This window comes from Lepidothrix coronata, unplaced genomic scaffold, assembly GCF_001604755.1.
Source record: "Lepidothrix coronata isolate B3197 unplaced genomic scaffold, Lepidothrix_coronata-1.0 Scaffold183, whole genome shotgun sequence".
Classification (NCBI taxonomy): domain Eukaryota; kingdom Metazoa; phylum Chordata; class Aves; order Passeriformes; family Pipridae; genus Lepidothrix; species Lepidothrix coronata.
The window spans coordinates 1,628,467-1,643,493 of NW_016690363.1; the positions used below are offsets into that span (position 1 = coordinate 1,628,467).

General features: G+C 43.9%; 2 protein-coding genes across 7 annotated transcripts in view; one reads left to right on the forward strand and one right to left on the reverse strand.

Annotated features, from left to right (window-relative positions):
• Nucleotides 1-15,027, forward strand: part of POU2F1 (POU class 2 homeobox 1) — a 72,461-nt gene that overhangs the window by 48,431 nt on the left and 9,003 nt on the right. For 2 of the 5 annotated variants that reach the window (XM_017830760.1, XM_017830766.1), the window contains one exon: nt 2-442. The exons of 1 other annotated variant lie outside the window; for it this stretch is intronic. In XM_017830760.1, the coding sequence (XP_017686249.1) occupies nt 2-312 (311 nt within the window). In that variant the 3' untranslated portion in view covers nt 313-442. Of the gene's footprint in view, nt 1; nt 11,460-15,027 lie in introns of those variants that run through there. 2 more of the 5 variants (XM_017830763.1, XM_017830759.1) reach the window with 2 other exon arrangements.
• CD247 (CD247 molecule) overlaps nt 12,104-15,027 on the reverse strand; it is a 51,399-nt gene continuing 48,475 nt past the window's right edge. For both annotated transcript variants that reach the window (XM_017830768.1, XM_017830767.1), the window contains exon 8: nt 12,104-13,682. In XM_017830768.1, coding sequence (XP_017686257.1) covers nt 13,617-13,682 — 66 coding nt within the window. In that variant the 3' untranslated portion in view covers nt 12,104-13,616. The remainder of the gene's footprint in view (nt 13,683-15,027) is intronic.

The window sequence follows — 15,027 nt, forward strand, 5'->3', positions numbered from 1 at the left end:
GCTCTTGCATCTGGTGGCTCTCTTCCAATAACATCACTGGATGCAACTGGAAACTTGGTGTTTGCCAATGCTGGAGGTACCCCTAACATCGTAACTGCCCCTCTGTTCCTGAACCCTCAGAACCTTTCTCTGCTCACCAGCAACCCAGTTAGCTTGGTCTCTGCAGCTGCAGCCTCCGCAGGGGCCTCTGGACCAGTCGCCAGCCTTCACGCCACCTCCACCTCAGCCGAGTCCATCCAGAACTCTCTCCTCACGGTGGCCTCTGGGAGCGGGGCCACGTCCACCACCACTACTGCCTCCAAGGCACAGTGAGCCGGGCTGAGCTGTGCTGCCAGCAGCCTGTTTCACTGTGCGGTGGGATTGGCTGCCAGCAGGGTTTATAAACTGAAAATGCGATGGGCATCCTCTCACCGTGTTGCTGGGGACGAGAGAGAGAGAGAGAGAGAGAGAGAGAGAGAGAGAGAGAGAAGGAAAAAACAAAAAAAAAGAAAAATAAAATAAAAATAATAAAAAAAAACCAAAAGCGAAACAGGAAGGATTTAAAGCTGGGACAGACATTTGCCTAATTTTATAATAAACACTGTCTTTTCAGGATCGCTTCATGGATCGGAGAACTTTCTAACCAAAAATGTAAAAAAACAAAAAAACAAAAAAAAACCACAAAAAAACAAAAAACCACAAAAACACAAAAAAAGTGAAAGGACTACTTATCATTTCCAGCAGTCACAATGACAAGTTAAGGTGGGTTATCAGTTCAAACATAGGAAGGGGATTTCTTGGTTCTTTTTGGTCTAAATATCTTTCTTTTTTAATTATCATTTTATAGGTCTGTTGTACAGGCCATTATGTCATACAAGGTGTTTATAATCGTATCAATCATGTTGGGGGTTCCTTTCTTAACTGGTACAATTTAGGCAGGCCTGTATTACTGGTGTATCTCTATTATTATTATTATGATTATTATTATTATTATTTTTATATATATAGTTTGGACGCGTTTGTCTTTGCTCCTGGATTATTTTCAGCGAGCTCCCACACCGCGAGGGGGAGGGCGGGGGGGTGGAGAGGAAGAATGGAGCACAAATAGACTTTCTGTCCTAATCTTCTGGGAACGTTCTGAACAGTTTCCTCATCCCTGAATTTGTCTAATGCCTACTCGTAGGGGTCAGAAGGATTTACGTTCATCGTTTGTGCAGGAGGCTCAGTGTAGCAGCAGAGATCATTGTGTGCAAACTTCCAGGCTGGTCTCTGCTTTTCAAGCAGAGGTAGGAATTAGTTCCGAGCTGCAGTTCTCTCAATTATTAAGACAAAATGGCCAAATTCTGCTCTGAGCTTTGTGTGCTTGGCTCCTTTCACTTCAGAGAGCGGGATGTGACCTCCCGAGGGCAGGTTGTGTGACGTAGCGATGGCTCTTCTGTTCCAGTGATTTCCTTTGGCTGTGCAAGAGCACACACAAATGTTTAAAAAATGTCACATTACCCAGGCTAATTGGCAGTATGTAAAGCAGCATTTGCAATTCTAAATTCCCACCAGGTGAGTTGGCACGGGATTTCAAAAGGTCGGATTCTCCCCGTTCATAGCAATATTCCTTTTCCGATGCTTCCAACGTCGTATTTAGGAAAAATTGTCCCGTAGAGGAGCGCTTCTGGCTGCCAAACACAGGAGCCAAGAATATGGGAGCAGAAGTTGCCATTGTTGATGCCAGCACAGCTCTGGGGTTTGCACACACCTGAGTCATCTCATGTGGTCTCTGAGCTGCGGCGCCGCTCGCTGAGTAAAATCGGGAATAAGCGTCTCCGAGCGGCACGTCGGGGTCGCCTGTCACTGTCACTGCCTTTGCAAGGTCGGTTCTGATCCGTGTAGCAAAGGGATATTTTTGTGGATGAGGAAGAGGTGATGAACTGTACAGAAGTTAGATCCGTATATTCTTAAATATACAATCCAGTATCTGAACCAAAAAACAAAAAAAAGATTTTTAAAAAGAGAAGACTGGATCACTGCAATGCAGTTCACTTGGAACTTTCCATTCCTGATGAATTTAAAGGTTTCTGCCATGTGTATAAAACTAAATTACTTTTAGCTAGCGAGGATATTAGAAGAGTCCCTTTCCCACCCACCCCCCTTTCTTTTGTCACCAGAGTGTCCTAAAATAATGAGCTGATGCAGCTATATTCATTATTTTGATGATTCAGGGGGATCCTGGAGCTTCTCATCCAAGATCCGGAAGGCAGCAACTTTAAATTCTACATATGCTTTGGTTTGTGACCTGAGCATGTGGGATTTGTGTTTGCACTCAAGTGGCAGAACCCCTTATCTCTCCCCCCACCGCCATGGTTTTGCTCTGTTCATCTCTAACTCTCCACCTTCCTGTTTTACTGATATTTAAACCAATTACCCCTAAAACTTCAAAACTAGTGAACTGCAAGCAGGGAAACTAACAAATGTCCGTCCACCGTTTCTTATGTGTTTTTGATTTTTTTTATGTTTTATTTTTTTAAAACTAAGCTTGAACCAAAGTCAATTTCTAGCAAGCTGCTGTACTAATGGACTAGTTTGTATAAGTGCAGTTCAGATGCAGAGAGGCGATAGATGCTACTGACAATTTCTTTTTCATTTGTCTTTTGTTTTTTATTAATTTTATATAAAAGTTGCTGCTTGTTTTTAATCTTTTTTTTTTTTGGTTGGTAATTTGTGTTATCCTTGGGGCAGACTCTTAACTTGATTTTAATTTGTTTTCTTTTATTTGATGTGTAAATAGAATGGCGATGTCAGAGGATTGTTAATCCAACAGGTCCCACCTTTACCCCCCCAGTGTGGATGAATCTAAGTGTTTTTTATGTGTCTCTGTGTCTTCAGGCTGTGTGGGAGACTTTTAGGGCTATGAATAATACTGCAAAAGTGGAAATGGCCCACAGTAATGTCTTCAGAGCAGTAACAGATATAGCTGGGTGAGCTTCAGGGAGGCAGGGGAAAAGTAGAAGAGGAGATGCTGGTACCCACTATGTTGCCTGGAGGCCATAGCATGGACTATAGTTTCTACCAAAGGAATGCCAAGTCCTTGGGACTTGTCTTCAGTGAAGTAAGAGGATGGGGAAAACTGCAGCTATAGCATTGGTTCCTGGCTCTGAAAGTTCCTGCTTACTTCCAATGCCTGTGCAAAAGTACAATTTATCAGGAAGGTTTTTTTGTTAAAGGGAGGATACTACTGGTCTTTTCTCCAGTGTATCCTCTACTCCCTAAGGGTTTTGTGGTGGGGTGGGGGGGGAACGGTCCTTGCATATATCTAGGAAACACAAAGAAAGGTGGGCCTTAAATCAGTGGAAAATCCTCTTTCCAAAGTTCAAAGAGACTGTGCCATTAGCTGTCTGAATGAGTTTTCATGTCCCATTCTTGCTGGTTTGTGGTTGGGAGAGGGTCTTGTTGAGTACATATCTGGAACACTAATGCAGCTTGGATGGTTTATTTATTATAAAAATCTGCTTTTTTTCCTGACTACCTTTGCATTGGTCACATGGCTTTGGTGTGAGCACCTTATACCCCCTTACCCTCCTCCTCTCTACCCCATCACCCTCTCTGGGGCCCAGATTCCAGGGAATTTCTTAGCAAGTCTTTTTCTGAGAGAAACTGGAAACTCAGTAACCACATATCCAAGAAAGAGCTTGGTTTTGCTTGCAAAAGCTGACATACTACCCAAACAGGACATATCCCATGGCATCCATTGCCAGTGTGCTCTGATTCATTGTCCTAAAACATCCCTGTGACTGACTGACTGTTGTTCCTGGAGCCTGCTTTTTGTCCCTATCAGTGTTTTTCCTTATGGATGCTGGCTACCTCTGGCGTTTTGGTGAAATATGGAAATCAGATTGGCAGGGAATGTACATCTGCCTAGTTAGAGCATATGTGTCCCTTCAGAGCATGAAAATGTGAGATCATGTACTATAACTTAGCAGAAGTTTCCTTTTAAATCATAATCATGCTGGCAGCAGAAATTGATGCATCTGAAAAGAAACGATAACAATTGTATACAGGCCCAGTAAATATGATCAGAAGGAATTTGATGGTGTTGTTGGAAAAGGATAATAGCATCTCTTTTTCAGAGCTCCATGTCCCTGTATTTAAAGGTGAGAGGGTTGCTTTTCATAGTTACAATCATGTCACAGTACACATGCAGGAAAAGAGAAGGTGAAAAACTCTCTCATTACAGATGAGAACAGTTAGCTCAGAAAGCAAAACATTTACAGAGGCACAGATACAGAAGGTCAAGAATAATTTAGAAAATGGCTTCAGGAGGAGGTATAGCCTGGTGATGACATTTTTTTCTGATGTTAAGAAAAACATGTTTTGCTTTAGCACACTTTGGCTTTAGCACACTTGATCTCCTCAGAACACAGTAGTCACCATAGAAAGATTTATGATTTATGAAAGTACATACAGATGGGGCTGCTTACAATAGTTGTATCTGTGTGTTTAAACCTCCTTAAGAGGATTTATTTTGTTTCTGAGTTACTGTGCAGTATGTCTTAGTCTAAGTACATTTTTATCATGTTACTCTGAGATGGTGTGTATGTAGATATACACTTCTCTTGGAACTATGACCTAATGTTTAAATGCCACTGTGTTGACACATTTCTGCAGTTGAGTTACTAAAGGATGCAGGAGTGTTAATTCCCTAACTCTGTCCACATTCCTGTAAAGCAACATTCGTTAAAACAGAAATTCCCTCTTTTTTGTTACAAATGGAGCAGCACAACCGTTACAGCTGGAATCATATCACAGATATTAAACTTAAAACGACATCTGATTTACCTTAAATATTAATATTTTCTTAGATAAAGATTTACTATACAAAATGATCTTGGAGAAACAAGTAGCTTCTCATGATCATTGGAGTGCTTTAGGACAGACAAAGTAGTGCATCTGCTCTGAGCTTTTAATGATACTTGTTTTCCAACTGGAAGCTTAAAATTTAGATCTATTTATTGCCATGTTAACTTGATGAAGAATCACTGCTCCCTATTCATGTTCTGCTCGAAGTGGTTAAAGCATGTTTATCCACAGGGCCTGGGTATCCCTGCTGGATGTACACCTGACTGTTGCCTAGGGTGGAGTGTTACCAAAGGAGTAAGCTGGCCTGCTGCCCCCACTGTGTTCTCACACAGCCAACTCAAATTCCTTTGTATTTTTGCAACCAGTACATCCTACCTGTCCCTCCCAAAGTACTATAGCAATACAGAATTCAAGATACCTGCCTTGCACAAGTTCTACCCTTTTCAGTTGTTGAACTTCCTGTTGCTGCTTGTGAGTTTTTCCTCTTCTTTCCAGCAGGGAAGTCCCCTAAAATACTTTAAAGATATTTGACAGAGGAGGATTTGTGAAAAAGTTGCTGGCTCACTGTTTGCCATTTCTTAAAATGTTCATATCTTCGTCTCTGTGATCTGAACAGTACCTGGTTCCCTCTGTGTCAGTGCAAGCAGTTTCAGTGCTTTAGGAACAATGAAAAGCAATTCCTCTGCTTGCATATCTTCACATATGAACACATGAAGTAACACATGGAAAAAAAACTCGGTATTTTTTCAGCTTGTCTATTTTTATTTGATCTGTCTACCACTTCTCCCAGGATACTCCTTTTACCCCCATGGGATGCTGTTAGGAGGGCGTTAGGAAGACTGCACTGTAATTAGAAATAGTTGAACTGTGGGAGAAAAGACATCTTTTAGTCAAGTAGGCAAATAAGGTCAGCATGCAGAACGTATCAGGTACTTCTTTTCTGACCGAATTCCTAAACCCAGAGCAACTACTGAGCTTTGTCTCGGGGCTGCTTTTAACTCCATCAGTGATACCCTGCTAAGAACCGTCCATAACTGGAATAGTCTGGGCCCCCTTCCTTCCTCCTTCCCTCCTCCCCTCTCCCTCCTTGTTCCTTCCTCATCTTCCCTCAGCAAAAGGTAGCACCATACAGCTCTGAGAACAATACTTATGGGTAGCAGCTGGCTTCTGGCACCTTCATAAAATACCTCAGCATAGCTTAGCATTGTCGCAGAACTGGTTTTAAACTGAAAAAAATCAGAAGAGAAAAGCAAACTTTATAAATAGTGGAGATAATTCTAGCTGTAGAGTTTAGTTGAACTGATGTTTATTATGATTGATAAACATGATTATGCTGTATGTATTTGAGATCCTGTTTATAGGTTACAACTTTATAGGGTCGGGTGGGGGTGGGTGGATGTTGGGGGCAGAGAAGGGGGGTTTGACTGTGTTAGAAGGAAAATGTTTGCTCATAAATTTTTTTCCTTGTATCTGTCTTGCCAAAGGAAACATTTTGTCGCTCCTGGGTTTGGGATTGTTGTTTGGTTGGTTTATCTGTGGTCTAATCTGCAGCACAGCACGTGGTGGCATGCAGGTTACTGATGGGGTTGCTGTTCAGGGTCCTTTCGAGTGTGCGCACACTTCCCTCCCTCTTGGCCTTTCCTTGCCCTTCACTGGGATCTAAAGATGAGGCAACATGTACCTGGGAGGCTCGGGGGAAAGGAGATGGCTGTACTGGGTTAGAATCAACCTCGGTGGTGTAAATCCGTTCCAGTTGAGTTGCTCCAGAGCTGAACTGGGTCCATTGTGTTTGACTTCGGGAAGGGACAAGAATGGTTGTCGCATCTTAATCTTATCTGGGAGAGCAAAAGTGAAACAGGTTCCTTTTATCCCCCTTGTCTTGTTACTGAATGTAGGGCTTGTAGTGCTTGATAATAGGTGGAAAACTTTTTAAACACTTCCTTTTCTAATAGCAATGCTAATCCTGTCTAGACCAAAAACTATGAAAGAAAAAACCAAACTGAGAGGTGAAAGCTAACCTACTCCTAACACCTGGCTGGTCTGCCTGAAAGGGTTGAAATACTGTGAGACGGTTGTGGGAGAGGAGCTTTGAGGTGTTGTTGGCGAGGGAGTGGGTCGTTCTCCTGGCCTATGTCTTGGTGTTGCGGTGGGAGTAGCAGAAGAGCGAGTGGTTGTTGCCTTGGGAAGGGCGTTGCAGCCCACTCCGACCGGACTCCAAGGCTCCCTTCCCGTTTCCCTTCCAGGCTGATGGAGCAGGGGAAGAGGGGAGGGGTGTGCGTGGGTGTGTGTGTGTGTGTGCGCCTGGCTGTGTGCGGTGATCCAGAGAGGTGGGTTTCTAAAGGAGCTCAACTCCACTGGGGCGGGAGAATTCCCAGTGGCCTCGTAGGGAACCAAAGGCACTGATAAGTTGTCAGCTCTGCTGTTCTCAGAGCGGGTAAGAGGAGAAGCTGGGTGGGGGTTTTTGAGCTTTGGGTCAGTGTCCCTTTCTCTAAGGACCTCATCTCTTTCGGGTACTCCCACCTTTTCTGCACAGAGTTGCTTTGGCTCTGTGAAGACAAACAGTATGTGGGGTTTGCCCAGTGCTGCAGGTCTTAGGCTGATGTTGGGATACAGTCAGGGAAAACTGTTTCTTTCCTTCAAATGTGGAAGCAGTGTAGTCCAAGGTCAGAGTCTGTTCAACAGCTTTTGCATATGGTCTTTCTCTTAAGGGAGGGACCTTGAAGACTCCTTTCTTTGCTCCCCAAAGCAGCCTTGTACATGTTCATGTATTGTGCTATTGGGCTGAGCTGTTTTATCAGTGAACTTGGTGGGCTCTTGTGAAGAAAGGGAGGGAGGAAGGGGGAGAGGCAGGTTGTCCAGCTACTCTTCCTCCGGACACCAATCGGGTTGCAGAACTTCACTGAAAGCTTTACTAATAGAATTGTTGTTCTGACATTATGTAAAAGTGGTATTAATATTGTGTGACTTTTCAAAGAGCTAGTTAGATTTATAGATAGTTAATAGGGATATTGAAGAAATGACTTCTCAAAGAAAAGAGCACTTGGAACAAAAGAAGTGGAAAACAAGGTGTGCTTTATGGAAAACAAATCTGAGGAAGGAAATGAAACAGCTTGTGGGAGGCGAGGGAAGATGATACCCTTTGGCGTTCCTTAGTGCTGCTGAGGCTCAGCCCCAGAACTGGAACAATACCCCCTCTGCCTTATTTCATCTCTCTACCAAACAGGACATTGTCAAGTAGCTCAGACCAAAATGCTGATCTGTCTTAAATCTGTGTTGGTCTGCTGGTGAATATTCTCCGGCAGAGCTTTACATAATACCGTAAGATACTTAATTTATCGCGTTAGTTTCCCCTTTCCTCCCAAAATTGTCTTATCATGTTGTAGGCCCCACTTCAGGATTCACACTGCCTTTGCTGAATTTTGTAGCAGCAGCTACTGAAGCCCCATTCCCCGAATGTCGTAACTTCGTGTGCGTTCAAAGCCGGCACGTTGCGGTGCTTTAAAAACCTGAAATTATTATTGAACAGTAGGAATCCTGAGACCTCGGGAATGGCACGCCAAGGGGCAAATCGTGGAGATCGCACAACCCCCTTGGGAAACAATTTAGGAACGAGAGCACCCGTGACAGTGTCCTGAGTACAAGGCAGTTGAGACAAAACCTTTAGTTCTTCCCCCATTCACTCTGCATGTGTCGGCCTCTGTGACCCCGGTGCTCCCTGCACCTGAGCGAGTCCGAGGGGGAAACGCAAAGCGAAAGACTTGGAGATCAGGGCTGCTCCCCGCGAGTTCCCGGGGAGCCAGACTGCGCCTCCCCGCAAGCCGGGGAAGGGAAGGGACCGCTGCAGAGCCCCCCGCGGGTGGCTTGGCGAGGGCTGGAGCAGCACTGGGCCCCTGGGGCGCCTCGTGTGCCAGCGGTCCGTGGGAAGGACCTGGGCAGGAGCTTCTGCGTCCCCGCCAGTGCTGTTGTTCCATTTCCTTCCTCTGTGGTAGTGTCTAAGGCTAGGTGTGAGTAGGTGTGGGGTGTTTATCCGCCACAGGTACAGGAGCTGTCGTATACCTCATTTCTAACTCGTAACTGAGTAACTTGCTTTAACTTTCTCCAAACCCCACAGAGTTGCCAAGTCTGCCCTCCCTCCTTTGATTAACACTGAACTCTGGCCTATAGCACCCCGTGACCTGCAACCTGGGGAGGTGACCCCCTAACGCCTCTGAATGTCGCTGCTTAAAAGCTACTGCAAAGTGAGGGCAAATTGCAATCTTATCTTATTTCCTTTGGTTACAAGGGGTCCTCTTGATTAGTCTGTGAATATCCACCCCCTCCCCTCCACTCTCTGCGGAAAAGGGCCACCCGCGCTGCCTTTTCCCACCCCGGGGCCACACTGAACTCCAGGGCCCCGAGGCACTCTCAGCCCAGTGCTGCGTACATGCTACTCACTTTTTAACATGACCAAAAAAAAAAAAAAAAAACAAAGAAAAAAAATAGAAATCTCCAAATATTTAATTTTCTTCTTTATTATTTGACAATCCTGTATCCCTTCCCCCACTCCCCAGCCTGGCCAGAAGCTGCATCCTTAACCCGGTCCATCTTTATTTGAATGTAGTTCCCCTACCCCCATGGGAAAGAGAAGCTTTGTCAGGTCACGGTGGCTGCTATAAGTCGGGAGGGGGCGGTTTCTTTGTTTTGTTTTGTTCTTTTAAAATTTCCAGCCAAAACCAAAGATTTCCTAATGATTGTATAAACTCAAAACAAACAAACAAACCAAAGACAAAGGGCGTCTTCAGCACCAAGCCCATCTGTGAGGCCGGTCTGGCCAGGGCAAGGGTCTCTGCCCAGCCCGGGGCTCCGAAACACCCCAGGAAGAAATTCCCTGCTCCAGGGTGAAATCTGGGGCGCAGGCGCTGGGAGGGGGCGGCCCGGGGGGGGGCTTCGCAGGTGGGTTGAGGAGCTGAAGACTTGGGTGCAGGATTGGCTGCTCTGCTGGGTGCTTTAACCCTCTGGGGGCTGGGTGATGTTGATTAATACACGCTGAGGTGCACTTCTGAGCTTTCCCCCCCCCTTCACTGCTTGGAAGAGGCTGTCCTGTTGTGAGAAATCCCTGAAAGAAGAAGAAGCAGCTTTTCATTTCTCCTCTAGTTCCTTTTTTCTAGATTTCTTTTTATTTTTGCAGCACCACTGTGCAACTATGCATTGTATTTCTCAACCTTTTATGCTAGGTAGATGCCTGTGACTTTTTAACTTTTGGGGGGGGATTGCAAATGGAGGAACTTTTTACATGGATCTTTTTAATCTCAGTTGATTGGGGGGTGTTTGGTTCTAGGGTCATACAAGCTCTATCCCAAAGCAAAATCCAAATGTTAATATTATTAGCCTGATGCAGATACCAAAGATAATTTCTTTCCTGCAGAACCTTAGACTTGTGTATTAAGTACGATTACCCAGCACTTGCATTAGTCTAACCTCAGTAATTCCAAAGCTTAGATGTATATTTTGGTATATTTCTGGGATATTAAAAAATTGTCGTTTAAATTCTTGTTTGTTTCAGTGTAATGCTCTTAAAGTCATAGCATGGAGATAACTGAACTTGTCCTATTCTTAGTAGTTTGAAATAATAGTATTTTTGTATGTTTTGGGTGTGTCTATGTATGTATTAACATAACAGTTTTCACTGCCTAGGTGTTCATAAAAAATAAAAAGAAAAAAAACCAACTGCAAAGGGTTTTTAAACTGTACATAATATTCCATGAGGAATTTCCACCAGACCGCCAATTTGGATTGCATTTTCACTGATGGCCGCTCCCAACTGGGATTCTTTCTTTGTTTTTAAAGAGACAGCATGTTATTTTTTTTTCCCCCATTGACCTGAGGTTCTTTCTCAGTGTAAAGGGGTTTTCACTGTTTTTAAGGGATGGGCCAAAGAGGAAGTTGCTTAAATTTTATTTAAAAAAAAAAATAATAATTATTTAACATGTTAGTTTGAAAAGTACCCCTTTGTATGAAGAATTGAGAGTGGAAAACCAAGCCCTTTCTTCTAAATCCGGTTATAGTTTCCAAAGAGGTGAGGATTTGTGAATGTCTGGAGCATCTGGGCAGTCCCTTTTTGCTTTTTTTTCCCCTAAATAAGGCAAGTTTTCGGTCCTAATGGTTTCACTGCTCTGTGCAGCTGCCTGCTTACACTGGCTGGGAGTTTTTTTTTTTCTCTTGCCCTTCCTCATACACTGCATTTATACACTTGAGGTCAGCAGAACACTTGAAATCAAGGGCCATATGGGAGTACCCTACCCAAACCCAACCCAAGCTTTTCTTGAGACTGAAATGTGAGAGTCCCACACATTTCAAAACCTTGCTGATCACACTAAGGGTGAGGAGGAAGGCGAAATGCTGTCTCTTTAAAGATGTCCTTTATAATTATTATTATTATTATTATATTATTATTATTATTATTTTCCCAGTGGTTGCCTACAGATAGCTGTAGGCATTGAGAGATTGTGTAGATTACAGTAAATCAGAATGAAAAGGTAGATTTTGTGTAGATGCATTTGTCTGCTGTAATTTTTTATATATATTAAACTTACTGTAATTGTACAGTTAATTTCTGTTGTAAACATCATTAAACCATTTTCCAAGTGTTTTAACATGTATGCACTTGTTTGTAGTTTTTGAATGTATTAGGGGAGGTGGATTCCCCTTCCCCTCATGGATCAAAGTGGGCCAGAAGATTGGTCCTTCGTGCCCTTTGTCTCAAACTGGAGGAGACAGAACGGGTTTTTTGCACTCTGCTTGAAGCTTTTCTTCTACTTCTCTGTTTATCAGCTCCTCTCCTAAAAGCAGAAACATCTCCAGTTGCTTCTTGAAGGCAAAGAGGAGACTCAGCTCACACCTACGGTGAGTGTCCCTGAAACAAGTGTTGGATGCTTTTGAGTCAAGATACCCATTTTTATATATATATATATATATAAAGAGCATAAAGGTGATATTTTTTTCCCTAGAGAATTTCATTCCTATTGTTTAGTTGTTGGTATTTTATGGCTGCCGAAACTTGTGATTTCTACATCTTGCAGATACAGCTGTGATTATTTAAAAAGAAAAAGCTGTTTTCAGTACTGTTTGTTCTTGCATTGGTGTTTTGTAGTAGTAACTTCACTGTAATTTTCAGGTCAGGTGGCTGAGGTATCACCCACTTCTCTCAGATTTTTTTTGTCATTGCAGAAGAACAGTAAGGGATCTAGGAATTTTTTTTTTTCCCCCAAGAAACATTCGTTACCATCTCTCAGTTTACTTTTTTTTTTGCTCTAATTTATTGGAAATATTCTTTAAAAGCTACAAGCACCTACTGCAGGTACAGTTTTACTGCTGAAGATGTAAAACAACCTTGTCACTTGCATAGCAGCAACTTCATCAAGTTTTTCTGCTGCTAACCCACCCAGTCCCTGAAAAGAAGATATGACTTCATCCGGGCAGAACTTTTGTTCCCACAGTCTTGTTTTAGCTCTGCTTCTTCTGTAAGACTGACAGAATGAGCTGGTCAGCTCCTGACCCGAGGTAAAACAGGGTTTGTTTTGCTGGGCTGTTTTTTTGTCCTTGCTGAGTTCTTGCAGGTGTCATTGTGCAGCCTTTTAAGTCACAGGCAAAACTGAGGCTGCAGCAGCAGGAGGTGAGTGCCCCTCTTATAATTAGGCTTGGGGCATTTTACCAAAACCCCATCCCACTGCTCAGGATGTGTTTAGAAGCTCCTGTTGGAATATTGTCCTCTTCAGCCTCCCTGGGAGATGATGCTGCTGGGTGCAGGTCGGTTCAGCCGGGCTGAACATGGCAGGTCACGAGCTCAGGCCCTTCTCACAGCTGTTCCCTGCACACACAGGGCTGCCACTGCCTTTATTAATTCATCAAAAGCACATTGCGTTATTGACCTAGAACCTCTTTGGAATCACACCTGCATCTTTTAGAGGTAACCTGATGATAGACTGGTTTGGAAACTGGATTTACGTTGGCTTTTATACAGTTTCTGTTGCCCAGAAGTGATATATGGGAGTCCATTCTCCTTGTTTTCATTGTAACAGGGGCATCATCATCTGCCTTTTGAGAAGTCTCTCATGCAGATTACCTGGCTCATATTTAGCTTCAAGTGCTGGCTGAGTGGCAGTGCCATTGCTTGATCTTTTCTGGGAGCTCGGTGCTCATTTTCTTCATGTTGAAATGTTGCCAGTCAGCCTCTGTCCTGCACTACACTAACGTAACATGACTTTTTACAATTAAAGGGAAAAAAAGTAATCTGGAGCAGTTTTTTAAAAACTGAAGCAGTTTTTTAAAGGCAAATTAAAAGCAAAAAGTGTCAGTCTTAAGATAAATACCACAGGAAATAACTACAGCCCTATCTTTACAAGTTGTTTAAATGCAATGAAACAATAGTTACATGTCATGATACCCCTGCAAGGCAAGGAAGAGCTGTGAAAACAGCTGTGTTTGTTAGAAGGTGTGGTCTGGTCCCACAACACAAACCTTACCAAAAAAAAAAAAAAAGAAAATCAGCCTAATAACCACTATTACTGGAAACAACAACTTTACAGATATGTACATTTTAATAGCAAAAGCTTGCAGTTGCATGATTCAGGAGGAAAGGGAGAAGGGACTGGACAACTCCAGACACGCTCCCTCTGTGCACCAACCAAAGCAGGTTACTGCACCCAGAAAACACGCAGTGCTTGTGTGGGATGAAAAAGGCTTCTCCTCCTCTCCCCCCCCAGAGCCTGTGGGCATCTCTCCTTCTTGCCCATCCCCTCTGTGACTCCCACTTAGCGGGGGGGCAAAGCCTGCATTTGAAGAGCATCGTAAGTGTCCTTGGTGGCTGCACTGAGTCCCTGAAAAAGAGAAAAACAGGTGAGAGACGAGTTCTCCCTAAAATTTACCTCAGTGCTGACTGGCCAGCCACAGGGCAGCAGGGGCTCCGTAGCATAATTCTAATTTTTTTTTTTCCCCTGCAGAGAAAATGGGTGATTCCATAGATTTTGTACAGTGCCAATAGCTACCTATCACTTACCTGAAGGCAAGGTACCTTCTGAATAACTCTTATGAACATATGACTACAGCAGCTCGTCCTAACTGGTTATGAAGATCTTTAGAGTGCATTTTATTCGCATATTATTAAGACCTAACTGATGCTAGGGTGAAGTAAGGTTACAAAATGAAGACATCAAATCATGAACTTTGTTCTCTGGACTTCTCTTTGATTTGGAAAGGAAGTCAGACGCAGCTCTAGGTAAGTAAGTTGGCAGCAGAGCTTCAGATGGCTGTGAACCCTGGGAAGCATCCCCTCATGGTCCTTCCTGCCACTCCAGGAATCCTTTGCCTGCCAGCCTGCTCTGGTGAGTCAGCTGTGACCTGTGTGTTACAGATCCCTGTGGCAGCGATGGGAACAGCTGCTCCAAGAGCAAGGCAGTAGAAGATGTAGCAGAGTTGCAGGTCAGCCCAGGAGCCTTCCAGAGCAGAGAGAACTGGGGCTTCCAACAGAGAGGATCTAGTGAGACACCTGGTGCCTGCTTGTAAAACTTCCAGCTACCCTTCACTTCCCTGCTATGAATATTTAGTGGTGTACTGAGAACACTGGGAGGTTGGTGCTGCTTATCAGGCTCCTGTGATATCTCAGTAGAGCTGGGCTTGAAGAAAGGTACCTTTAGCTACAGAATCACCATGTTACAGGAAAGCTCCCTGGCATGTGCTGCAACCTGAAGAACTTTTTTATATGTATTGTATTTTTGTCATTTTGAGACGTCAGTGCAATGTACAGGCTTCTACAGAAAGTAAAATGCATTTTGGAACAGTTATACATGGTGACCCAGCTAAGGCCTCACTGAGGGACTCCTTGCCCTTTGTCAGGTGTGTGCAACACTGAACCCCCCCAGTGCACCAAGGGACTGGAGGTGCTGAGCAGCCTGTGCTCTGTGCTATAGTGAGGGGCCCTGAACCACTGATGCCTTGAGTTACAACAGCTGCTTGGCAACCTGAAGGTTTCCATTTAAGCAATAAACAGTTTGGAGGCAGAACTCTGTGCATCGTCTGCCACAGTCAAAAGGTGCTTCTCCAAGGTGTAGGGCCATGGAAATGGTTCCTACCAGGGCAGGAGGTGTATTTGGAATGTGCAGCCACTTATCAAAGTGCCATCAGTGTAGTCTTTGCCCTGAATGTCAGTAACTGCCCTCAGAAGGA